General features: G+C 39.4%; 1 protein-coding gene across 3 annotated transcripts in view; it reads right to left on the bottom strand.

Moving 5' to 3' along the window:
• Positions 1-26,437, bottom strand: part of epha8 (eph receptor A8) — a 228,663-nt gene that overhangs the window by 34,494 nt on the left and 167,732 nt on the right. For all 3 annotated transcript variants that reach the window (XM_041782786.1, XM_041782784.1, XM_041782785.1), the window contains exons 7-11: positions 17,041-17,196; positions 16,448-16,867; positions 13,189-13,313; positions 5,476-5,638; positions 470-602 (exon numbers count right to left, since the gene is read on the bottom strand). In XM_041782786.1, coding sequence (XP_041638720.1) covers positions 470-602; positions 5,476-5,638; positions 13,189-13,313; positions 16,448-16,867; positions 17,041-17,196 — 997 coding nt within the window. The remainder of the gene's footprint in view (positions 1-469; positions 603-5,475; positions 5,639-13,188; positions 13,314-16,447; positions 16,868-17,040; positions 17,197-26,437) is intronic.

Raw genomic sequence — 26,437 nt, 5'->3', positions numbered from 1 at the left:
TAGCTGAAGACATCAAAAGAGAGGAAGGGTAATGATGGGATAAGTGAGAACGCTTGGCTTCCAAGCTGCTGGACATGAATCAACATAATTAACTTCATTATGAAGTGGAAATTACAAGTTAGGAAATTAGCTAGTTATTAAGACAGAGAGATGACATTACGGGCTAAGGAGGCAGAGTAAACTAAAGCATTATCTAATAAAAATCCTCTCTACTTACAGACTTTATTACTGATAGAATAACATGCACAGTACTCCACAGTCTAAAGGTGTTTCATATCTAAAAAGAATGGCTTAAATCAGATCCCTTCCTGTTTATGGGAAAGATTTTTCAGATTTTCTATAAAGCCTCTCTCAGATTACTACCAACTGTCGTTTAACTTGCAGGCAACCCTACATGTGGGAGAAGCAGGGAAATACAGGCAAGATTACACAAGAGAGATAGAGTAGTGTAAGAAAGTGTTCCACACACAGCAGCGACGGGTAGTGTGGTAGAGTGTAGCCTTGCCGTTTCCTGCAGATTATGATGGCCAGAAAGGTGACCAGGCCAGATACCAGGGCCATGCAGATCCAGATTATGGACATAGTGTTGTAGCGCAGGGGAGCTGAAAACACACAAAAACACACTGTGTAAGGAAAAAGTGTCCAAACTCTCAAGAGTTTACACTGACATACACAACAACACAGTCTGGCAAACACAAGTGGCAGGTAGAGAATCCTGCTCAAACAAGATAAACAAGAATTTGGAGATTCATTAAAGAACTCTGCATTCTTTAACTGCTTCCTGTTTGTATTTTAAAAGTCCTTCCATGGCATTAGATGTAGGAAACATTGAGGTGATGCTGTAATCTGTTGACAAAAACTTAACAGTGTCCAAGACTTGTGATTAATTCACCACTTTACTGTTACACTAAAAGATTTTATGAATGAGAAATAACAAAACATTTCTGAGAATTTGTGATCCAGGAAACTAAAAATGGTGCCTTCTTGAGGCTTATGTGATAAGTTTGCTTGGTTATGCCTCTTGCTTGATTATAACTCTTAAACTACAACTACCTTCAGTGTACAATACAAAAACTGATGGTGTGATATCATCTATAAGAGTAGCCTGATATGTTTCATTTGAGGAAAAACGTTTTTTTGCCCTTTCAATAAATAAAGATTTCTGCAGCAATTAAAGACAACGGGACACTCCTGTATTAATTAGTTATGCAATAATAGTTAAAAATTTGTTGTAATTATTTTTTTCTGTGCCATTTTCTAAATCTTGCAGACACGTGTGCATCTGTGCAGATGAACTTGGCAACTTTATGGAGCGGCGCTGTGGCAGGGGTGGTGAGACTTGCATTAGAAAATGATGGAGTTAGCAAATACAATTCTGTCTGTTCAGTACATTATGCAATGTAAGCAAAATGACCAGCTGATAAAAATATTCACATCTGCAGCCTCATCCATGCCCCCCCAGCATGTCCAAATGTCTGAAACCATGTGGATGTGTGTACAGAAAGGACTAAACTAGAGGAGAAATGACTTCTTAAACATAGTAATACTTCTTCAACATTTATTTAACAAAAAATCATGATGGCTACACCTCAGTTGCTGCAGAGTGGTGGCAGGTGCTAGCACAAACATCACCATTGCTGTGAAGCACATCATCTTGTTCACAGATTGCTGCTAATACCCAAGAAGCCAGCAGCAGTGATGCTGGTGTCTGTGCTGGTGGGACAGACACAAGCATCACTGCTGCTGAAGAAGCACCAAATGAAAACAGCGTCTCCCTTCCTTAACAGCAGTGTTTTCCTTTTTTCTTTAACTGAAAAAATTATGAGCTCAGAAGTCTGATGATCCAAGAGAGACTTCACAGATTTTTGACAATGTCCATAGAGCATGAGGTAGCTAAGAAATAAAATCAGATGTTCTCTGAGGGCAGGTAATATGTCTCAATGTCCAACATGTAGGCTTCTTCTAACATGCAGTCATGTTGACTCACACAGCCTTTAACATTGTTGACAGTTTGAGCACACTTGCATTACAAAAGTGTGTTTTCATGTTGATTTTGACATGTGTTGTTAGATGATGTGTTGTTTCTACCTACCACTGAAGTGATAAATTACAGACACAGAAAAAAATTATGGATTTTTTAAATAATTCCAATTGATAAAATTACTGAACTCATATCTAATGCCCTATTCACATGGGATTAGTATTATTGTGTAATATACTGTATTGTCCCTATTACCTTGGGAGCTCTGATAATTGATAATAATCATGCAGGATGTCTGTGTTTTTAACCTTGTGAGAACTGACCATGGAGTAAAAATTCACACTATGAAATCATCAAGGAACATTACGAGACGAAGTTGTTTTAGAGGCAAATGCAAAGCCAGAACTACACTCCAGACATGGCTGATGGGCGGAGTGATTTCAAAAGGGAACATTTAGTGCAGGTACTTCCGTCAACAAAACTTGAGAAGAAGCCGTTTCTGCTATGTCCAGCCAATGATACTCACCCAGTGGTTCACTCAAGAAATTAGTTCCGCGGATTTGCTTCATGTGTCATAATATTACATAATTATACGTTATTATTTCATAGCATGGTGAATGTGCAGGTCACAACTTGTCCACAAGAGTGTTTTGGAGTTGCTGAATTGTGTATTTGATGAGTTTGATGGGGGACAGCCAGAAATACTGTAGGTCTCCATAGCATTAGCTGAGCAGCTGGCATATCAGCCCCCCAGGTCTAAAAACAGCTTGCACCGACAACTAAAGGAAACAAATCTATTACTAAGACTATAGGGATTATGGCAATGGGCGAATTTGCCAAAATGTTAAAGTATCCCTTTAAAGTGAGGTTTCAGTGCAAGAGACAGGGAGAGAGAGAGGAGGGGTCCAGCGGGTGTGAGCAAGGAGGAAGCAGCGGGCACTGTTTCGAATCATTAGTCACCCATTGAAATGACTAGGACTGATGCAAAATTTTGCATAAAATCGAACCTGTGACGGACTAAAATTTCGGTGTCAGTGTGCAAACATGATTGTAACAACATGAGCTTGATTTTATTTTTTAACATGTGAAAAATTCAGACGAAATTATCGGACCCGGAGTGCAAAGGCCTTTATTCAGCCATGCATCTCACACATAACACAATTTACCATCTGTAATGCGTCACTCAGCGTTCAGTGATAAGTCTACAGCTGATCTGCCTGGGGAGGGTTTTAGTGGATGTGATCCCAAATTTATAGAACACAGAATAACATTAATAACATTAACTGCATGAAAACAGTTCAGTTTAACAGGGGAGATTCATATTTAACATGAGACAATCCACTCTATCATACATTAATGGGAAGGATGTGCAACTATTCTCTCTCTTTCTCTGTCTGATTAGCAGAGATGCAGAGGGGACTTCAGAGACCTCAATGCATAATAGCAGATTTGAAATATATATTTCCCTGATTTACTGGTTATGAAGAGCTTGTTACAGATCTGAAAATGTAAAAAAATAAACAGAAAGGGAAAAACATCTCTTTAGCACATGTCTATTGGAAACTGGTTATCTGTATGCATAGGACAGATGCAGAGAAACCTCAACAGCAGAACGTAAATGTGCACAACACTGCATTATTTGTATGAATTTTGGAAATAAAAATTCACTGTGTATTTCCATTGTTGCAGCCACGCAGCACCCTTAGTTTTTCTTCAGAAATGTCTTTAAACTCCGGTACATTACAGACTTCAGCTCCTCATTCCAGCCATCATTTCCCTCCAACATTCCTTTTAACCAGACCCCATGTCCACTTAGCAAGGGTTCATGCCTCATTTTTTTAGAACTGTTACTGCTGAGCATTATTTTTATGCACAAGATCCTCACTAACATCATAAAACATCAGAGGTCAGAGGGTAATACTAGCTCTGTGTGCATAGTACACCCTTGAACACTGACACAATCATGGTTTGTGTACTGATGAACTCCACACATATTACACATCCTCCCCACCTCAATATCTCACCTGGATAAGAAAGGAAGCTTTTTGAGACGTTCTGTGAGCACAGTTCAGCTTTTAGCAACTTTGTTCCCTCCAGGGAAGGACCCTGGATTAAAACACCTCGCTGTGCATTAGAATCTACAACTTTCTGACCCGCAGACCTCAGGGCTGCATTTAAGCCCTCTCTGGTACTGCCTGTAACAAAGTGCAGTGTAGCCACTCTCAGCTCCATGACAAATAAAATATGAGTGCTTCAAGAACCGGCACTCTTTTTTCTGTTCAAGGTAACAGGCCAAATCAGAGCTTTGCACCTTTGCAGGATGACTGTGCAACTTCAAGAATGTATTGCCTTGTGTTGCCACTTTATTAGCAACACATTTGGTTATAATTAGGGCAAACATCCACAGGGATTGTCTGTAGAAATTATGGCACTATCTGATTTGTAGATAAAGATAAATTCATAAAAGCAGCAGCCTTGTGCTCCTGATAATAGAAGGCAAAAGCCATGGGATCACAGGAGTCAGAAATTTTATCATGAATGTTTAAAACTTCCTTCAAACCTATCTTAGAGTTAAAATAAACTGACAGACTGAACATGCATCGCTCAAACTACACAGCAAGCATGGTAGAACGCTAACAGCAGTAAAAGAAAGTCTTTTTGGGTGTAAAACTTAAAATGAGTTTTCTTTTTGGTTCAGATAGACTAAAAGTAACCTCGGTAGGTTAAATCAGCCATGTTGCTGTCTGAAAACAAGGAAAAAGGCTACCCAGACTGGTTTCCATAAAAGTATTGATTAGTCAGCATGTAGACCAGTGGGGTTTGTGCAGTCCTCTTGTTGCCAGTGAGAAAATGAAACTGCATCGAGAGGAGGAGAGGGCTCCAGTGAGCAGCAGAGCAGCAGAATGAAGGGAGACTATTAGTCAAAGAAACAGCGCTGGGACTCTAACCAGGCAGGAGGTTTAGCTTTGCAGACCTACAGTCTGCTCTGCATGCTAGCTGGCAAATCCCCTATTAGGAGAGAAAAATGTTCTAATAAAAGCTTTTCTTTTGTTATTCCTAACTTTCTGAGATGTACTTGCCTCAGGTGGATGAACCCAAGACTTCTACCCAGCCCAGCTCTGTGTATGGCAGTTTGGCATGGGCTGCAGCTCTGCTGACAGGACTGACCCTCTGACAGCATGCAGATCAAAGATACAGAGGGATGGATTCAGGCAGTTACAGTCTAACTGACACTCAGGACTCTTTAGCCCTTGACCACGCCTGTACAGCATGTCTACCTTTCAGAATTTTTCTGAGCCAAATTTTAACACAGCAAACTGTTGTCTAACTGGACTTTTTCCAATTTGAAAAACAACATTCAGCGGCTAATAGGATCCCATGGCTCAGGGTGGGCAAGGGGTCTGGTGTTTTGAAGCTGCTGCCTTGCTCCTGTTTCTCAGTTTCCTGTAGACCATCACACACATACACACACACACACACACACACACACCCACCTGCTTTCCCAGTCTGGATCTCCACGTTCTGGCTGAAGCGTCCACAACCAGCTGATGTTCTGGCTCGGACCTGGAATATGTACTTGGTGCCTGGCTTTAGTCCTGACACTCGGGCACTGGTATTTTTAGACTTCAGAGTAGAGTAACTTTGCTCTTCATTGTCCTGTAAGAAAAAGAGCCATATTAAGGGATTAATGCTGGGAACCTCTGCTTACTGATAAGTTTAAGAACTCTGAAAAAGCTTTCTGCTGACAGCTAATATGTAGGTGTTTGTAACAGATTTGATGTCGATTTAGTAAACATCACAACAAAAAGTAAAGGTTTCCATTGTTGGTTTCATTTAAATCTGAAATAAGCCATCACAGATCTGGTTGGAACCAAAGTGGCATTCTGAACTTAATAGCTAGAATTCTACACATCCAAATCAAACAGAATAACATCCTCAATCAGTGGCAGCTGTGTTTCTGTCTACATGGCCTATTTAAGCCTAATATTCCATCTTTTTAAGGTCTTGTCAGACTGCATGTGCTGATATTTCTGGTTCTTTAGTGACTTGATTCTCCGCTCTAGCTTCCTATTGTGTCTCTCTACTGTTGAAAGCTGCAGCCTTGATAAAACAAGATGATTTTTTTAAAACCATTTTTCCTAAAACAACCTTCAATAGTTAAAAAATTAAACTTTTAAATATACTGAAAGAACAAAAAAATGTAGAGCTTCAGGCAGACTGCTTTAAAAACGGAAGAGTAGATAAATCTACCAGGAAGACCTTTTTAATTTCTGCCTGTTTTCACATCGTCATTGTCTTAGAATGACTCATTTCAGAAGCTTCACTGGAGAAATCATGTAAAAATGTGAACTGTGTTTCATTTGGTTAAACAGGCAAATAATACAGTGTAAAAAATAGCCTGATGTGTCAACTGGGGTTTTACTGGGTAAGAGCCTGTCTCCTAACTACATCTACTCTGACAACTTCCTCAGCCCCACACAGGAAGCCAACTTCCTGTTTTTTTTCACCACCAAAACAAATGTCCTGCCACAAAGCAACTCCTCAATGACAAACACCTTAATAAGATTTATGTAGATACTATGTTTGTTGAAATCTCAGGGTCAGATTCACAAGGACTGCACAGTGCCGGCTAAAGCACCAGAATCTGCACAGAATCAGCACCCACTACTTTTCTTATTTTTGCACCTTATCCAAAAAGGATCGATAATAAGCATATGCTGGTGCAAACACATCTATGAAGATAAGCATCTGAGCACCATGGGGAAATTTAAACTTAATGCCCAATAGCAGCACAGTTACAGTATCACAGACAACACATTATTATCTAACTGTTAATAAGTAAAGAAGGCAGTTATTAGCCAGTGATGGCTGAGAGAAGTCATTCTGCTGTGCAAATCAATGTTTCATTAATTCATTAATTGAAATACTCAGGATTATTGTTACTGCAAGCATTAAGACCACTTCCCAACACAACTTCCCAACACTAATTCACAGAGGCGTGCTAAGAACAGAGGAGTAAGGTGACATTTATCTAAAACAGTGGATAATTGAATTCCTGCACATTGCTGGCCACTATGCACACTGGAGTTGTTTATATGAGACATCCGTCTGTTCTGAGACCCTACTGCCTACACTGTTGTTCTTCTACAGGTAAACTGAATCACATTAAGAGTAGGGGTGTAACAGTTCACAGAGATCACAGTTCAGCTCATAGCTAAAGAAAAGGTCCCAGATTATAATTCTAGATGTCCCTCACTTATTATTTTATTTTTCAACTAATGTTAGTGCAGCTAATCCTTGTTTAAGATGTTGGAAATATACATTTGAATCAGTCAATCAAGACTTTGATCCTCAAGTGTTATTAAGAACTATCAATGATAGTTGCAACAGCCTGTGGTATATCAACACAACACAGAAAGCAAGCCGTTAGTGTTTTTACAGCAGTCAGCAAACACTTATCAGCATTCCTGCCACCAAAATTAGCAGGCTATTACTGTCGCATTTTTTTTTAGTTACCTATGTTTTTTTTTATAATTGTTCTGATGTATTTGTTGTGGGACTATGTGTACTATACCATGAGCCCTGAACCATGACGGTTCAACTATAAAAACCATTATACTCCTAATTAGGACCAGTGAAGTTTTTGTTTAATTTTCAATCCCCAATTGTGCATGATGGTGTTTATTTACTTTGTCATGAAAACTTTGCAAAAAAATACGGACATTTGTGTTTGTTAGATTATTTCTCTGCTGTAAAAATGCTTCTTAGCAATAAGTCTTATAGCATTGGAAAGCCTGTTATTTCCCTTTTAAATGATGCCACATTTGTGAGGAGCATGCATTAAATGCACAAATTTTGTGGGATGAGCAGCAGAGCTGAGTATGTGGGTTACACCCATGAAAAACTTGCCAAATCTTTTGTGCCAGTGCCAAGCAGCTTATTTTGCTGTTGCTATTGACTCTTCTACTTCAGTAGGTATCTGCTCCAAGAATCAACATGCCATGTTTGACTGATCTGGATAGGGTCTGTGAGATAGGGCAACTTCAAGCTTGTGTTCTGCAAAACCAAGCTACGGCATTATTTGGAGTGAGCCCCTTAAACTGAGGGTCAACTTCCATATAACGGGGGATGTCAGAGACATGCTGCAAAGTAGGCGTCGCAAGAAGACCATTTCTTCACCCTGTCAGCACCTAGGAACCGTAGGTTGTCTTCTACAGATTTGCAGTCATGGTTTGCAGGACAATATGACCATGGCGCTCTGCCTTGACAATCAAGAACAGACTACAAGCAGCTAATCTCCGGTCTTGTAGGGCTGCCGGGAGGCCTGCAATGACTGCCCTTTACCATCAGATAAAGTCTCCCTCACTGGAAAAACGAGGCTTGTCATCATTGGAGGCAATCTCAATGCAGAGAGATATCAATATGAGATTCTGCAACCAGTGGCAATCTCATATCGCCACAGTCTGGGACTGCACTCTATCCCCTGTCTCTGAAAAACCCAGAGAGGGGGGTTTATCAGAGACTTCCTCCAGAATTTGGGAGTGGAGAGGATGGAATGGCCTGCCAGCAGTCCTGACTTCAACCCCACTGGACACTTGTGGGATCAGCTTGAACATGCTGTTGGTGCCAGAGTGACCAACACAACTATGCTGGCTGACTTGTGACAAATTCTGGTTGAAAAATGGGATACCATCCCACAGCAGTGTGTGACAAGCATGGGAGGCTGTTATGGCAGTGTATGGATCTTCCTGGAACACTCAGAAACAAACAGGGATCTAGAGAGGCTCCTGTTTGTTTAATTGTTAAATCTTGTTTCTTCAGACTTTAATCCACCAAACAAGAGTCAACTGTAGAGTCAGCTGTCATTGGCAGAGAATATTTGGCAAATATTTCAAGGGTGCAACCCACATACTCAGCTCTGCTGCTCATCCCACTAATGTTCCAGATGATCTGTTGTCTCTGTTCACACAAACTTCATTGTCCCCCTACACAAATCAAGGCCTGGGCCACCAACCAGAAAGTCTAGATTCACCCCTGCTCTTAGATTAATAAACACACAATAAGCAGGACAGATTAACAGTCAGCTGCAGACAGAGAGGTTTGTTGATGGGACCGAGAGAACAACTGAGAAGGAAAGGTGCTAAACCTTAACCCAGATAAAAGTCACAACTTTTTCTCTCTCCTTCATTGATCTGATCCATAGAGACGCTGCTCCAGCTGCATCACTGTCTGCTCTCAAACCATTTCAAACATTACATACGGAAATTGACAAATCCAAGAAATAAACATTGAAAGTTCCTGCATGGTCCAATAATTTAAAAAAACAATTTTTTTACTGTTTAAAGGAGCTTGCCAATAGAGCATATAGAGTGGCTCTTTCTCTTAGTAAAGGCCATCACCCACTGATGATCTCTCCCTCCCTTCCTTCACTATAAATATAGACCAATAATAATCCATCTACATCATTAAAAAGAGGGAGTTTTTTTGAAACAGAATCAAACATATTGACTACATCAATACTATTTTTGCACTATGATAACAGTATGCTTCAGTGTGCTTACGTGAGTCAATTAAAACATCAAATATGGTGAATAAAAGCTGTCTGTACCCCAATTCAGAGGAAAAAGACTCAAAAAGATGCCAGCTGGGCAGGGCATAACAAATATAAACAGTTGCGACTTCTTAATGTTAAGATTCAGCCAATATCCTGTGGCGCTGCTTTAGAGACAACTCATAAAGTAAATAGAATAAAAAGGCATGTGAGCCGGGATGAGACATTACTCAGGACAGAAATGTAAATAAAAGACAGCCATGCTTTGCTGTGTTTAAACAAGTCTAGGCTGACATAAAATATTTTAATTCTTAATCTTTCTTTAATTTGTAGTAGCAGAGGGTCACATGGTTGTGGGGTACTGAAACAAAGCACCAAAATCTGTGTTTGCATTAGACATGTTCAGAGACCATTTTTTCCTTCCAAATACAGTTCCAATACCAAGGTGGTGGGTATCTGCCGATAACGAGTACTGATCCGATAGCAGTGTGAACTTTCTGGACTGACTGTGCAGACTAGCAATTATTTTAGACCTATATTTGACTCAGAACACGGCTCAACAAGTAGAATCATAATGTACAGCATCTCTGTAAGCCTAAAGATGTTTTTCTGCTGATTATTGAGTTTTGCTGCTAAATATTAGAATAACAATAATACAGGGAGCTGCATCACAGGCTCCCTCTCTCTCCATCATGCTCTATTCAGGCAGCTTGACGTGTTTAGGGAACAGCCTGCTATTGGCTGACAGACCATCACCAAGGGTAAACAATATGGCGGCTAGCATTTGAACTAGCAGTAATAAATGATCATAATTCAGAGAGATTGCATAAAAATACATTCAGTATTGGGTTTACTGGTGCGTATTTATTCATTAAAGTCCCCAAAAGTCACACAAACTTCAGACTTGCTGAAAATGCTGCCAACGGGATTCAAAGGCATTAGTCGCGTCAATGGGAAAAGACAATGGCTAGCTTCAAGAGGAAAAACAAGTAAGAGGCAAAGATTTATGGTTCAAAAGTTATATCACTTTTGATAAACTGGTCTGGGAAGAACAGCATATGAGGACACGTCATAGCAGTCAGCTGACGCTTCTGAGGAAGACTGCAGATGACAGTCGAAACATGTCAAGGTAAAAAAACACCTCCTACAATTAGTCTGAAAAAAGAAACCTGAGAATTAGATTTTTATAAACAGTGTCACTTCCTGTTGTGTACAACAGCACTGGTCTGGAAAGCATTTTAACAATCACATTCAGAGAAAAACTGTCACACAGCCACCATTCTTTGCTGCTGCAGTGGGTCCTTTGGTTCTTCTTTGCTGCTTTAAAAACGGTAGCCTGTGCATGTAGTGCTTTCTGGACGCAAAGAAGAAATGATTTCTGGTTAATAGCGCTAACAGTTAGCATGGCTGAACAAAGCAAAATATAAAGGTAAACCAAACAGTATTAACCTGGCATGCCAGATGGATGTGTTTCACACATCCATCTGGTAAACCACTCATAGACAGCGTTTGGAAAGTGCACAGCCTTTAAAAAAAACTCTGGGTGATTGGATGAACGTTCTGTTTGTCACATCTTTAGGGGCCAATCACAGCTACTGAGCTGCGCCCCTACCGAAGGAGTAAACTCCATACAGAACTGCATAACGCTAACCATGGTGATTGTAGACATGTCAGTACACGAATTCTGTCGTTTTTTGAAAAGAAAACAACTCACTGCTGTTCTTTGTTCTTCTTTTAACAAAGAAATGTTGTCAAGTTCTGATAAAACTGGCGCTTTAGCAGCATCTATACTTACGTCTTCCATTATTGATTTTAAACTAGTAGTAAATACTTCAACAGAACAAGTACTGCACACTAAAAAAACACATTTTTCAACTCACTGAAGTCTAGTGTACTTGTTATTTTGAGGCAATGAGTTTCCATAATTTTTTTAAGTAAGCTCAACTAATTTTGTTTTACAGTGTGGGACGTGTGGCACCAGAGCCACACTGGAAATGAATTCAGCACTCATCTCAAAATGAAGCATGTGGTTATAAAAGATATAGAAATGATGAACCAAATAATCACGATTGATGCAGACAGCCCCCCCCCCAAAAAAAAAAAAAAAGAAGGGGGGCAGCTGGTGATTTAATTTTAGGGAATTTAAATTATTTTACTCAACATAGTCCTTACAACAGTCATTGTTAATATTTCCATCATTTATCTATGGCTTGTACCTTAAATTTTGTGCTCCAATAGCTACCGAAGGATGTTGATTCTCATATCAAAAGATTGATACATTACAATAATACCAAAATGTTCATTTTCTTTTCAGATAGTTTTAACTAACAATGATGTGCTAAGTGTCTGGAGACTTGCTGGGAAAAAAACATCAAATGATGGAAAGGGCAGACTGTAGTAATCTTTAATTATCATAAATGAATTTAACTTTGTGTGCCAGTCAAACATAATTGGCAGCTTCCTACTGCAGATATCTTTTCATCTGGTTTTATCAGGCAGAATGCTGACAGGTATTTTGAGCAGTGTTAGTCGTATTTTCATCCTTCCTCTCAGATTAAAGCTTTATTTATGAGCATCATTTATTCCTCCAGCTTATTATACGTATCTGCAATGAAAGGTTGATTAAAATTTCACACAGTTATCAAAATGAAATGCATTTGTTATTTAAAGGAGGTTTCTTTTTGGAAGACTTGATTAACAACACAGGTCATCATCTTGTGTTTTTATCTATTCTCTAGAAACAGTGGTTCTTCCTAACTGTAGAGGCTCAGCAATAATAAGAAGTGTAAGGTGCAAACAAACAGCAAATGTGAATCATTCATGTGTCCTTAGATGGGATAAGAGTCTAATTATGAAGAAGTGCCAGGCACAGAAATAGGAGCTTTTTTTGTCTTCATTATCATCCTCAGCTCATGTGCTGCTGCAGCGGCTGCCAGCCTCACAGTGACTCATGCTTGTTTAGTTCAGTGCTAGAGAAGTCTTAGGCAAGCACATTGCTGACTTGTCCACTTGAAATCCCCCACAGACGTCTCTCCCCCTGAGCGAGGCCAGATTAAGACACCAGTGCAAGAGACGAGCTAATCCTTCTGCACTCCCCGCACCGTCCTGCTTGTTGGGGTATGAGACTGCCTGTTCCCAGGCTGCCTCTTCTGCAATTAGCTGATTTCTATCATCACACACACATAAGACTACATGTGCACATTCACACACACACTCCCAGCAATTAGCTCATCGTGAGGCTTATTCACTCGCCAGCCGCTTGCTGTCACTGTCACTTTTGCTAAGTTGGTATCCACACCGTCTCATCCTCCTTATTGCTTTCCCTCTCTCGACCCCCATTTCCTTTCAATTAGCCGAGCTGCCAGCAGGATCTTTCTTGGATTAAGTTATCCGGAGTCTATCCAACCACCACTGCTCTGCATTTACAATATCTCAGCTCCATTTAGTCACTGACTTTTGAAAACAATGTTCTTAGGTAGAGCTGGGACTGTGACACTTCTTTACAAACGCTGGCTGAATAGTCTGCTTGGGTTGTTTATCGGCAAATCTACAAAATGTGCTGACAAATACCAAACGGAAGTGTCAATATTTTTGTGGGGTTGTGTTTTATATCTGCATGTCTTCAGTGGAACATATGAAGCAAAATCTGAAGTACCTTCTCATAGTACTTGATGTCATACTCGAGAATCACTCCGTTTGGCTGGTCAGGTTCATGCCACATCAGAGTCACGCTGTTCTGACTGGTGTTCTCCTGGCGGATCGCCAAGACCTCAGAGGGCGCTGCACAGGAAACAAGACATTACTGCTTTGTCAGGTCAGCATGCTTTTATGAATGAGCTCCAAAAGGACAGTCAGTCACATTAACACGACTGGAAATCAAAAAATACAAATACTGTAGTCATGATTTGATTTAGTGTAGGGTTTAAAAATGCAGTTTTTATATAATGATTTATTAAGGGAAAAAAAGCCATCCAAAAATACCTGACCCTTTTATAATATAAATTCTCTCACTATGTAGTACTGACGGTTATGTGTCGTCAAAGCCAGACTACTGCTCTGTTTCATGTTGCTAGCAGAAATCTTGGCCATCCTCATTTTATTTATTTATTTATTTTCAACTCAATACTGAATGCATTTTAAAAAATAGTGAAGTAAAATACTTACCTAAAAATACTTTTGTGAAAGTTAAAAAAAAACTGATTCTAAAAATTACTCAGAAAAGTGCAAGCACATAAAAAAGCTAATAAATAACAGAAACATGTATTAAGTTAGGGCTGCATGGCGGTGCAGGGGTTAGCGCTGTTGCCTCACAGCAAGAAGGTCCCTGATTTGCTTCCGGTCAGGGCCTTATTGCTTTTATTGTACTAAATCTTTTTCACTGTTTCATTTATCTGATAGGTTGTAAATGTTTTTTAAGTCTGTGTATAGTTGTGTTAATTGATTTACATGAATTCCATCCATCCATTTCATCTGATCCTAATTAAGAGGGAGAACCACACCTTTGTCAGGAAGACCTATTCAATTAAGTGTAGACTGTTCACATTTTTGAGCAAAGAACTCTGGAACACTGAGGTTTAATTTAATCAAAGTACACAATAATAAGTGGCGTGCACAGACTTTTTCAAGGACAGGGGCGAAAAGAAAAAAAAAAGGCACATACAGTGCATTCTCGCCACTGAAGAGGACACTAAGTTTCACGTGTTTTCACGACATGTTTATACGTTATACAAATGGCACATTATATAGCCTTAAAACAGACTAACTAGACAGACTATTCAAGTTAGTTTGTAGTTAGGATCAGCATCCACAAGAACTGTGTAAATTCAACGTTGGACTGTGAAGAACATGCAGAAATAAATAAATAAATCCCTAGGGGGCTGGGGGTCTTCCCCCAGAACATTTTCAATTAAGTAGATGCCATTTCCTGTATTGTAGCGCATTTTAACACCATATTAGCACCAGATAATCCAAACTGGTTCTGTGAGATATAGTTCTGGCTCAATATAGATCAGAAAAGGGCCCAGCATTTAAGTCATTGCAACAGTAATGTTTCATAGTATTTCATAGTATACATAGAGTTTAGTGTGTTTTATTCATCCAAGAGGGCAGTTTAGTGTATTTTGCCAACGAGGAGGGTACTTAAACATGCCTTTTTGCCACCCAAGTGGGCAGTTTATCATGTTTTAACCAGCCAAGGAGGCAGTTTAGTGTGTTTTTTCCACCCAAGAGGGCAGTTTAGTGTGTTTTGCCAACCAGGAGGGCACTTGAGCACGCGTTTTGGCTCCCAAGAGGGCACTTTAGCACGCGTTTAGGCTCCCGAGGGCACTTTAGCATGGGCTTTGGCTCCCAAGAGGGCACTTTAGCACGTGTTTTGGCTCCCAAAAGGGCACTTTAGCGCACGTTTTTCAACAATTGGGTCACAAGGGGGGGCGCAATTGTTCATGAAACAATTTGTGGTGGAAATTCAGTAAGAAATCCACGATTATTGATTACAGAAGATCAACATTGCCTTTGTTAATCTCTCGTTTCTGTGAGCTTGAATTTGCTGTTTTTTACATTGTCATTTTTAAATGAGCAGTTTCATAAAAACAAAAGTTACTTCAGAGAAGTCTGTTTACTGCTTTGACTCACAAAAAATAAAAACTATCTACAGCTAACCTTACATAAAGTCAGAAATTAAAAAGTATTATCTATGGATTTTACCAAAAAAATGGGATAAGTGAAATGTTGAACAAGATAACTTTTAAAATGTTTTTTATGGATACACTTTCAAATTTGAAACTTTGCTAGCTCTAACTGACTCTGTTCATGTATCAGCGACTGGTTTGATTCATTTTCAGATGATTTCTCATGGTTTTACTGTTCAATTATCACCATATACTGTGTTTAATCAGTCCATAACGTGCCCAATGACATACATACATCTGACTTTTGCTATAACACTAAACTGCTGATTTGTCAACACAAGACCACTGTGTTCTCAAGCCATGGCACTAAAAATCAATTGATGGATGGATGAAGCACACTGGTTAAGAAAGGGACAAATATTCTGAGATGAGGAGGAGAGCAAAGAGAAATTTTAACCCTTACTGATGAGTGACTGATATTTGACACAACCATATTGACTGGCACCTACACCAGAGTCTCGGGGGTGTAAAATTGTCTGAATTGATTGGTTAAGACTTCATACAGAGGTAGTTTTATGTCTGGAGTTATATTCAAAAATAATATTTAAACAAATAAAATAAAAAAAATGAAGAGTAGCCTGTTTGAATATGTTTTAAGAAATGTATGACGATCCCTCAGCCCCGTCATGTATTCGAAAAAACTAAAACTAACACTTAAACTAATAAAAACTACACTAAACTATCAAACCAGCAGTAAAAACTAATTAAAACTAAACTGAAATTGAATTAAAAAAAAGTGAAAAGAAATGAAAATAAAAACTATTGAAAAATCCAAAACTATTAAAACTTGTCTCTGACCCCGCTCACACTGAGGGGGCGGGGCTTATGCTCTCAGATGGACACAGGTTATGATCGGGCAGCGCTGCTGTAGATGCCGTTAACTCTAACATGGACAAACATGCTTAAAAAAAAACAACTAAGGACTGGATAAAAGCATGTCTTAGTCAATATACTTCTCACAGGAATTAAGATTTTTTTATGGCCTTAAATTTCAAAAACCAAATTTAAGACATTTTAAGGATACCAGCAACCCTGGTACTGACTGCAGCCAAAAGTCAATACTCTTAAAAGAAAAGGTTTTTCTACCCTGTAGGCTGACTTCTCAACAACTTTTACTTTTTTGTACCTGACAAGCTAAAAGCACACTTCAAGATAAGGGTAGAAAAATGCTTGAAATTGTTGAAGCCTGGAAGTTGGCAGATTAAGCCTCTTTGTTTTGAACCATACCTGCCTGGTTTGTTGTGATGTTGGCCATGGCGTAAAGCGACGGCTCATTGCTCAGGTGTGACACGGCGTTCATGGCTGAGATGCGGAAGGAGTAGTTGGTGTGAGCCACCAGATTGAGCACCGTCACCCAGGGCTCTGTCAGGCCATTCTGCCGGGGAACAAATCGAACAGCTGCAGTGCCGGTACGCTCCACCAGTCCTCCTCCCCCGACCCCGATACTCGCTCCTGTTTTCCCTCCACTAGTGCCTCCTGGGTAGGATGAACAGTCCTCACAGGGCCCTCCTTCCCCAGAGCATTTCAGACATGACACGCTGTACTGGAGATCGCTGCGACCTCCAGTATCCAGAGGGCGTTCCCACTCCAGATTCACAGACGTCCCATTGACTGAGGAGATGACACTGACCGGAGCAGATGGAGGGCCTGAAGAACAGAAATAGAGGTTTGAGTTCATTCATGTTTCATCACCGGCTGAATTAAATACATTTTTAAAGGTAAAGACAGTCTGACATCATTCCTGGGCTGCTGTAGAAAAGCTTGGAGGTATTTTTGCCTTAGCGGTTCGCTGATCTTTTAAAGAATGTATTTGTGCTTACGGGAGCAAGGAGCTGCTGGTGGGTCGTCTGCTGCTCGGTAGTAGTTGGAGTCGCAGGGGCAGGAAAGAGCAGCCCTGGTCTCAGAGTGGCTGTGCTGAGGGCATTTACCACAAAGGCCATCTCCCGCCACTGGCTTATAGAAGCCCACCTCACAGGCTGCAGAAAGAAAGAGAGAGGGTGAGAATGAATAGAGTAAACAGAGAGCTTGCAGGGAAGTGCTCTACACTCCCATAATTACTGAGACCATGATTAAATATAGAGTGTAGCCAGAAAGGCATGAATCACACTCCTATAGCAAGCTGTGCGTATTATTACTGCTTCAACTTGTTCTAAAGTGTGTCATCTCCCCCAAAGCATTGATTTTAGGACATATTCCCCTTCGCTCGCCCCCCTCCTCCAAATCTATGTATAATTACCGGCCTTGTAACCGTAGAGACGGCGTAGCAGGGGAGATGAAAGTCATGCTTCTTTCTGCTCAGATTTGGGCTGAAAAGGCTCTGCACTGTTGATACTCCCAGTGGGACTCTCCAAATCCAGACCCTGTTTCAACCTTATTCAACTCCTCTGATACATATTCACTTTTAACTCTACACTGATTAATAATGGAGGAAGCCCTGATAAATATATTCTCTTTCCGAGCAGTTAATAGGCTGCCGCTATGTTAAATGGGGCAGGAGTAAACCTTGCATACACTCGTACAAAAAGCAGCAGCAGCAGACACAGGTTTGGCTCTTCCTTGCAGGGTAATTTATGCTTCGAAAGAAAGTTAATTCACACATGTTTGTAACCTTTCCTTGTTAAGCTTGTAGAGACTGTTTTAGGTGCTCGGACTTCATCGGTGCTGAAAGAAGCTTGGAACTGGATAACTTACATGAGTGAAATTATAATCAAGAGAATATTTAGGCTGTACTCTGGACTAGCTGCTGAGATATTTTTAGATTCAGTAGTAGGATTGGACAGCATCCATTTTTTTATTCTGGTAAACCTTCCCAAAAGTTTCCAGTGGTATGTGATATTCCTGCAAGGTGCTAAAAAGCCAAAAACCCACACATTAGGAAAAAAAGTTATGAGAGAAGCAAGCCAGATCAACATACAGTGCACAGTGAGCATAGCATGCTCCTCTTCAGCCACAACTGTACTAGATGGGAAGCTTTTAGAAACTTTAGCCCATCACTGACACACAGGGAAAGTAAATGAAAAAGTTATTAAACCCACATCATCCTGAATCATATTACAACCGCAGGTGAATAGTTTACAGTGACTTTAGAGAAGACCTCAGTACTCGGCTGTATCATTGTGATGCTGAGAAATGCAAGAATAATAGCAGTAGTCCTTTCCAGTCATGGTTTAGAAATTAGCCTGACATTATAAACAAGAGTTCTGTCTTCTTTACACTCATGCAAGGCTGCTGCTGCTAGAAGCAGGTAGAGAATTACTATAAAAATGATCTTATTGTACAGCGCCATCTTCATGACAATGAAAATGTTCACTATGACTCAGGATTCAACAATTAAACATTTTGGTTTCAATCTCGGTTTCACGATTATCACCATTACTTTGCATTAGTTCATAAAATTTTAATTGTAGAATCACATGAACATTTGTCAAAAATTTGAACTATATTTACTGCTTCCTTTTACTGTTAAAAATAAATACTTAAATGAAACAGTCAATATGATTGAAATTAAATACAGGCTATTTTCCTTTAAAAAAAAAAAAATAAATAAATAAATAAATAAATATATATATATATATATATATATATATATATATATATATATATATACAGGCTGCAGGACCTGTCTACATGAAGTCACCTTCACAAAATCTTTACAGTGATTTTAATGCCTCTAATGTGAGGCATGACTGAGGTGTTATTGATATTAAACAACATGCCAGTTTTTCTATATTATTATTTTTCCTTTATTATTGTTATTACGGTTGTTATTGCTATTATTATTATTATTATTATGGTTGTTATTTATATTACTATAACAACAACAACAAAAATTGTACTACTACTACTACTAATAATAATTTTATTATTGTTATTGTTATTATTATTATTATGGTTGTTATTATGATTATTGTTATTGCCAGTATTATTGTTGTTGTTGTTATATTTTTATTATTATATTATTGTTTCTATTACAATCATCAGCTTCATCATTAATATTATCATTATTATTATTATTGTTTTATAATAATAATGAATAATTATAATAATTATTATTTATCATTATTATTATGGATGTTATTACGATTATTGCTATCATTATTGTTGTTTTGTGACATTTTTATTATTATTGCTATATTTCTATTTATATTACTATCACCAACATCATCATCATCAATATTATTATTATCATTATTATTTATTTATTTATTTATTTTTTTTTTTTTACTTTTGTTATAATTTTTGTTTTTGATATCTTTAAAAATATCAGACTGAACTTTTATTTTGGAGTTTCATTAATCATTGAATAATACTAATGCAACCTGACAACATGCAGCGTTTTACTTTTTTATTATGTTGTAGTAAAATACTAAATTGTAACTGCAGAACTAATTGATCATGTGATCACAGAGATGCTAAAGCAAGTTTGAGGTACTTGAGCCTTTCGCAGCAACCTTTTTTTTACAGCAGGTTTTGCAGACGGGGGCTCTGTCGTCCTGTGTATGTCCCTGGTCATCCTTTGTAAACTTGTAATGCTCACACACTGCTGAGTTCAGTTGTTTCTTCGGTGGATACAAACTTTGCTGCTGTGCCCCTCTGCCATAGTTAAGCCATGTAGAATAGCATACAATAGCAACAAGTAGATTCAGCTGACCCACCACAGCTGGTGTCACCCTGTTTTGGCTCTGTGAGGGTTTGCAAATGTCAACGGAAAACCCAGTGTTTAGGAGCCTTTAGGATTACAAGTCAACCGTGCTGACCAATGGGCGGCAAGAAACCAGCACTTCACCAGGGTTGTCAAGGGGGAACCCTCCTTCATCTGTGTTTTATCCAGTTAGTCCCACGACACCTCAAGAGGGTTGAACAGTGATCTCCAGCATCCCAGAGCGACCCCGCCACCTCTCACTGCCCACATGCCAACATGGAGGCATCTCTTTCTTACCTTTCTTAACACATGGCCAACCTGCATTAGCACTGATAAAATAAAACAAGATGCTCTGATTTGTGCATGCACACAAACACACACACTCACACTGTCGGCTGTGTGTGGTTGTGGACAAAGACACAAAGTGGCCCTCTGTCAAAGTTAGGGCCCTGGCGAGAGCCAAAAAGTATTTCTATTTGCAATATTTATCCCAGACTGTTTTCTCGTCCTCCTTTTTATCCCGTTAATCCCTCCATCCCTTGATGTTTTTTTGTGAAGCTCCAGAGTTGAAAGCAGGTCACGATAAACATCAGAACAGCTCGCTCATCAAGGAGAGAGGCAGAGAGCGCTTTGATGAAACTGACAGAGGATCTACACACGCATACATACAATCCTGCACACAAACATGGAAAGGTTATGATAATATAAGAAAAACCAACATACAAGGGATGTCTGACACAGCCACAGTAACCATACACAACATGAATTTATCTCACAGGTGAAAATGTGGAGAAAAGGCTTTCAGCCTGTTTGGGATTTCACTTCTGTTGTGCTACAGATTTAGTGCTCTGGACAGTGGAGTAATAAAAAGACAAAAATCCTAAAAAAAACTACAACCGAAATAAAGACATAAAAAGATCAATTATGTAACCTTTAAAGAAAGTCAAGAACTAGTAGTATTAAATTATATCCACCATTACATAAAGAGTCTTTACAGTCTTTCTTAGCACCGTATCTCCTGATGGCATCAACTTTCAGACCAAATATGGCATTTATCTAACACCTTAATGGGGTGAAGTGTAGATGAACTGAAGCAGGCCTCACTTCTGAACATACCCTCTTATGGACACATTAATTTACATTCGACATCTTTGAACAAAGATGATACCTTCAGTATCAGTTAATCAGTTCAATAAATATTCATGATTTTAAGAAAACATGATAGCAAAGAAAAGTCAAAATTACAAACGTCTGTATTAAGATCTATATTTTTGGTTTAGTTGGTATCAGTTCAGCAGCGTATCACAATAAAAGCATCGAGGGCAGAGACAGGTACACTGACCTGTTATTCTATAAGCTCTCTAAAGTTCAGGTGATTGTATTCTCTTGTATTTTACCATATAAGAGTATGGGTTACTCTTTCTCAGGTAAACTAAAACTAAGATGATTGTTAAACCGAGTAAATTTAACCCTCAGGAGATCCTTTAAAATCCAACTTAATTTGTTCCTACGGGCAGAAATCAGCCACCTCCCAAAAACTGCTGTAAAAATATGATACATTAATATTTTCTCCACTTTACATGAGTCAATCTTGTAAAGCTACTTCAGCCTGAAATATACATATAAAATAATAACTATATTTTGGAAATTTGAACCCTTCAATTTTGTTGCAATGGGGAAAAAGTAGCAGTATCTGGTTAGCTAATACAAAAATTAAAAACTGAAGGCCAGTAGCACAAAATAAAATCTTAACATTAAGGAATGCATTAGTTTAAGTTAAGATGAATGTGGGATCTTTTCAATGGTTTTAAATGTTTTTTGTCTGAAAGAACGAATTTGTAGTTTTTTTTCATAGCTTAGCCATTTTTAACTAATTTAACAAACTGATACAACCATTAAAAAATGTGTTAAAGGTGCTGTGTGTAAAACTGAATATCAACATCTAGAAGTGGGTTCTAGATTGCATTTCTCTGCTGGAAACTGTGGCAACCAGTTGAATTTAATGTATATCTGTAATGTGAATACAATACAATAGAATAACTTTATTTATCCTTTTTTCCTCTATGTTACCATGGAAACATGTAAAAAATCCAAGATGGCAGCATCCATGGAGGGGACCCTCCCTATGTATGAATTAAAGGTTTATTCTGTGTTGTTTTTTTTTTTTTTCAAAATAGCTATTTTTGAACTTAGACGACTAAACACTTATTTAGATAGACCGTCTTAGAAATGTTTTGCTTTATTTTACCAAGTTTGTTCAGCTAAATGCTACTAGGCTAAATATTACACACTGCACCTTTAAAAATTAATATCCTCTGGCATATTTGAGCTTTATTCATTCAGCACAGCCAGAATGGCATGAAAATAAAAAACAATGTACAGAAAATGGTCCCAGGAACCTCTGAGGGTTAAAAAATGTTTATGTCTAATCAATGATTGACTGATTAGAGCAGAGCTCTGCACTTTGCCTGGTACCAGCTTGTTCAACTTTTTCATAGCCACACCAACACCATAACAAAAATCTACCCCTTACCTTTATCTTGGACATACCCCTTGGTTTTGGGTGTTTATGTCAGGTGAAGTTGTGTCCCAGTTCTCTTTTGAATCGAGGGCTAGGTGTAAGGGCTTGAAATGCCCTTGAAATGAAGATTTTTCAGGACCACACTGAAACCAGAGGGTATGATGAATTTCCCCTCCATGCACTGTGTTCAACTGCAAAATGGCTCAACGGGCTACGAAGGAGATGCATAAACATAAAAATATTTTTGGTATGAGTATAGAAAACACAACAGTTGTATTTACTCATACACTATATTGCCAAAAGTATTCGCTCACCTGCCTTGACTCGCATATGAACTTAAGTGACATCCCATTCTTAATCCATAGGGTTCAATATGACATCAGTCCACCCTTTGCAGCTATTACAGCTTCAACTCTTCTGGGAAGGCTTTCCACGAGGTTTAAGAGTGTGTTTATGCGAATTTTTGACCATTCTCCCAAAGCACATTTGTGAGGTCACACACTGGCGTTGGATGAAAAGGCCTGGCTCTCAGTCTCCGCTCTAATTCATCCCAAAGGTGTTCTATCGGGTTGAGGTCAGGACTCTGTGCAGGCCAGTCAAGTTCATCCACACCAAACTCTCTCATCCATGTCTTTATGGACCTTGCTTTGTGCACTGGAGCACGGTCATGTTGGAACAGGAAGGGGTCATCCCCAAACTGTTCCCACAAAGTTGGGAGCATGGAATTGTCCAAAATCTCTTGGTATGCTGAAGCATTCAGAATTCCTTTCACTGGAACTAAGGGGCCAAGCCCAGCTCCTGAAAAACAACTCCACACCATAATCCCCCCTGCACCAAACTTTACACTTGGCACAATGCAGTCAGACAAGTACGTTCTCCTGGCAACCACCAAACCCAGACTGGTCCATCAGATTGCCAGATGGAGAAGCGCGATTCGTCACTCCAGAGAACGTGTCTCCACTGCTCTAGAGTCCAGGACAGGAAAGCTATGAAATGTTACTTTACTATGACATGATAGAAAAAATAATTTTGGAAAAGTAAGGGATATGGTTGCTTAACACACGGGTGAAATGAAGACGGAGAGGGGGAGGTATTGATGGTGTGCAAAAACACCCTGTGTGTTTGGTTGCTCTTCTTTAGGTTCCTGTTTACAGAATCTGTTGGTGGGTAAATGTGTGTGCCTCTGTGTTCCTGTGTGAATGTGTGTGTGTTGGCTGGTGTGTCAGTACCTGTCAATGAAGTGCAGGAGAATTTGCATTACAATGAATCTTAATAGCCGTGTGTGGCATTGTGTGCTGACCTTGATTTATTCCCTGTATAAGTGGGTAAATAAATACATTGGAAAAAAAGGGGAGCTGGAGAAAGCACATCATCTTCTCCCGCGTGAGGAGACTGATGGAGGAGAGAGGAGGTGCTGAGGGCTTAACCCGTTTGAGTCCAAATGTTTCCAGGACATAAAAATACCCAGATAATGGGTCATTTATTTCCTTCTGAAAACATCCATGTTATCTGTTATAATTTTCATGTGGAAGTAGGTAAAAATGAGTTTTATGATTATGTATAGTAAATTTACATATTTCTCTTCTGCAGACCTTAAAATTATTGCATGGATTATTTTTTACAAATTAGAATCTTTAGGTTGATCAGCCATGCAAACACCACTTAGCTCAAACTTTATGACCTCTGACAGTTGAAGTGAATAACACTGATCATCGTTTCCAATGGCACCGGTCTGTGGGGGGGTCAATTTTTTTGGAAGCCAGAAAAAAAAAACAAGCAAAGGTAAGGATGTGACTTTGTCGAGGGCTGTTAGAAATCTGCAGAGGTCAGCACCTAACAATAGCAGCCATAGGAAGAAAAACAGTGAACTGACATCAAGACTCACTGATGTGAAGTAAAGGCTGTCCTGCATACTCTGGAGCTCAGCCTGTATGGGGCTGTGCAGAGACCAGTCAGAGATCTGCTGCTGAACCCTTCCACCAGAGGAATGAATATTACGTATATCAATATTTGTTCAATACTTTTGTGGCAGACTGTGTCATGTCTTCTTCATGTTTACGATGTACTGATATTTGAAATTAACTTGTGGGTTGTATAAATTGAGGAAAGGGCCACATGTGGGCCCTGGTCCACCACTCTCCCACCACTACTGGAGACTGTGGCTCAGTAGAGACAATGGTCTCACAATCAGAAGGTTGTGGGTTATATTCCCCTACCCTACAGTCACATACTGGTGTATTCCTGGACAAGACCAGGGGTGCAGCTAGGGATTTTTGGCCCCAGAAAAAAATATAACAAAGGGCCCCCCTTAACCAGCTAGCCAAGCAACCAATGTTGTGTCATTTTTACAAATATCTTTGCATTTAAATGTATTTTTTAACCTTTATTTCCCCATCAATAATTAATATTTTTACTATGGTTAAATTAAATTTACTTGCATTATTTTGCAGCGCTGTACTACACCATTTGGACATTTTAAGGGAGGAGCAGGGGCCCCCCAATATTGTATTTTACTCTATTTGATGCAAACTGCAGGCTGGTGACGGATTCATTTAGTGGCTTTTGATTCAATAATGACACTAAGAAAAAATAAATAAAAATGTTTCATTGCAGGCTTCTCAAGGGCCCCTCCCTACTGTGGGCCTGGGCAATCAGTACTCTTTTTTTCCCCCCTGTGCTACGCCCATGGACAAAACACCCCAATTTTCTCCCACTGCTGACTGGTGGATATGACTGGGTATTACACACGTGGACAAAATCGTTGGTACCCCTCTGCTTATGAACGAAAAACCCACAATGGTCACAGAAATAACTTGAATCCGACAAAAGTGATAATAAATAAAAATTCAATGAAAATTAACCAATGAAAATCAGACATTGATTTTGAACTGTGGTTCAACAGAATTATTTTAAAAAACAAACTCATGAAACAGGCCTGGACAAAAATGATGGTACCCCTAGAAAAGATTGAAAATAATGTGACCATAGGGACATGTTCAACCAAGGTGTGTCCTGTAGTAAGCATCACAGGTGTCTATAAACCTGTAATCAGTCAGTTGGCCTATTTAAAGGGTGACAAGTAGTCACTGTGCTGTTTGGTGACATGGTGTGTACCACACTTAACATGGACCAGAGGAAGCGAAGGAGAGAGTTGTCTCAGGAGATCAGAAAGAAAATTATAGACAAGCATGTTAAAGGTAAAGGCTATAAGACCATCTCCAAGCAGCCTGATGTTCCTATGACTACAGTTGCACATATTATTCAGAAATTTAAGATCCACGGGACTGTAGCCAACCTCCCTGGACGTGGCTGCAGGAGGAAAATTGATGACACATCGAAGAGACGGATAATACTAATGGTAACAAAAGAACCCAGAACAACCTCCAAAGACATTGAAGGTGAACTCCAAGGTCAAGGTACATCACTGTCAGATCGCACCATCCGTCATTGTTTGAGCCAAAGTGGACTTCATGGGAGACGACCAAGGAGGACACCACTGTTGAAAACAAATCATAAAAATTTGCCAAACTGCATGTTGACAAGAGACAACACTGGAACTTTTTGGCAAGGCACATCAGCTCTATGTTCACAGATGCAAAAATGAAGCATACCAAGAAAAGAACACCGTCCCTACTGTGAAACATGGAGGAGGCTTTGTTATGTTCTGGGGCTGCTTTGCTGCATCTGGCACAGGGTGTCTTGAATCTGTGCGGGTACAATGAAATCTCAAGACTATCAAGGTATTCTAGAGAGAAATGTGCTGCCAGGTGTCAGAAAGCTTGGTCTCAGTCACAGGTCATGGGTCTTGCAACAGGATAATGACCCAAAACACACAGCTAAAAACACCCAAGAATGGCTAAGAGCAAAACACTGGACTATTCTGAAGTGGCCCTCTATGAACCCTGATTTAAATCCTACTGAACATCTGTGGAAGGAGCTGAAACATGCCGTCTGGAGAAGGCACCCTTCAAACCTGAGACAACTGGAGCAGTTTGCTCATGAGGAGTGGGCCAAAATACCTGCTGAGAGGTGCAGAAGTCTCACTGAAAGTTAC

This window comes from Cheilinus undulatus, linkage group 3 (genome assembly GCF_018320785.1).
Source record: "Cheilinus undulatus linkage group 3, ASM1832078v1, whole genome shotgun sequence".
In the NCBI taxonomy this organism is placed as follows: Eukaryota; Metazoa; Chordata; class Actinopteri; order Labriformes; family Labridae; genus Cheilinus; species Cheilinus undulatus.
Note: the sequence above shows the minus strand (reverse complement) of the source record. Positions and strands in the feature narration are given on the sequence as shown.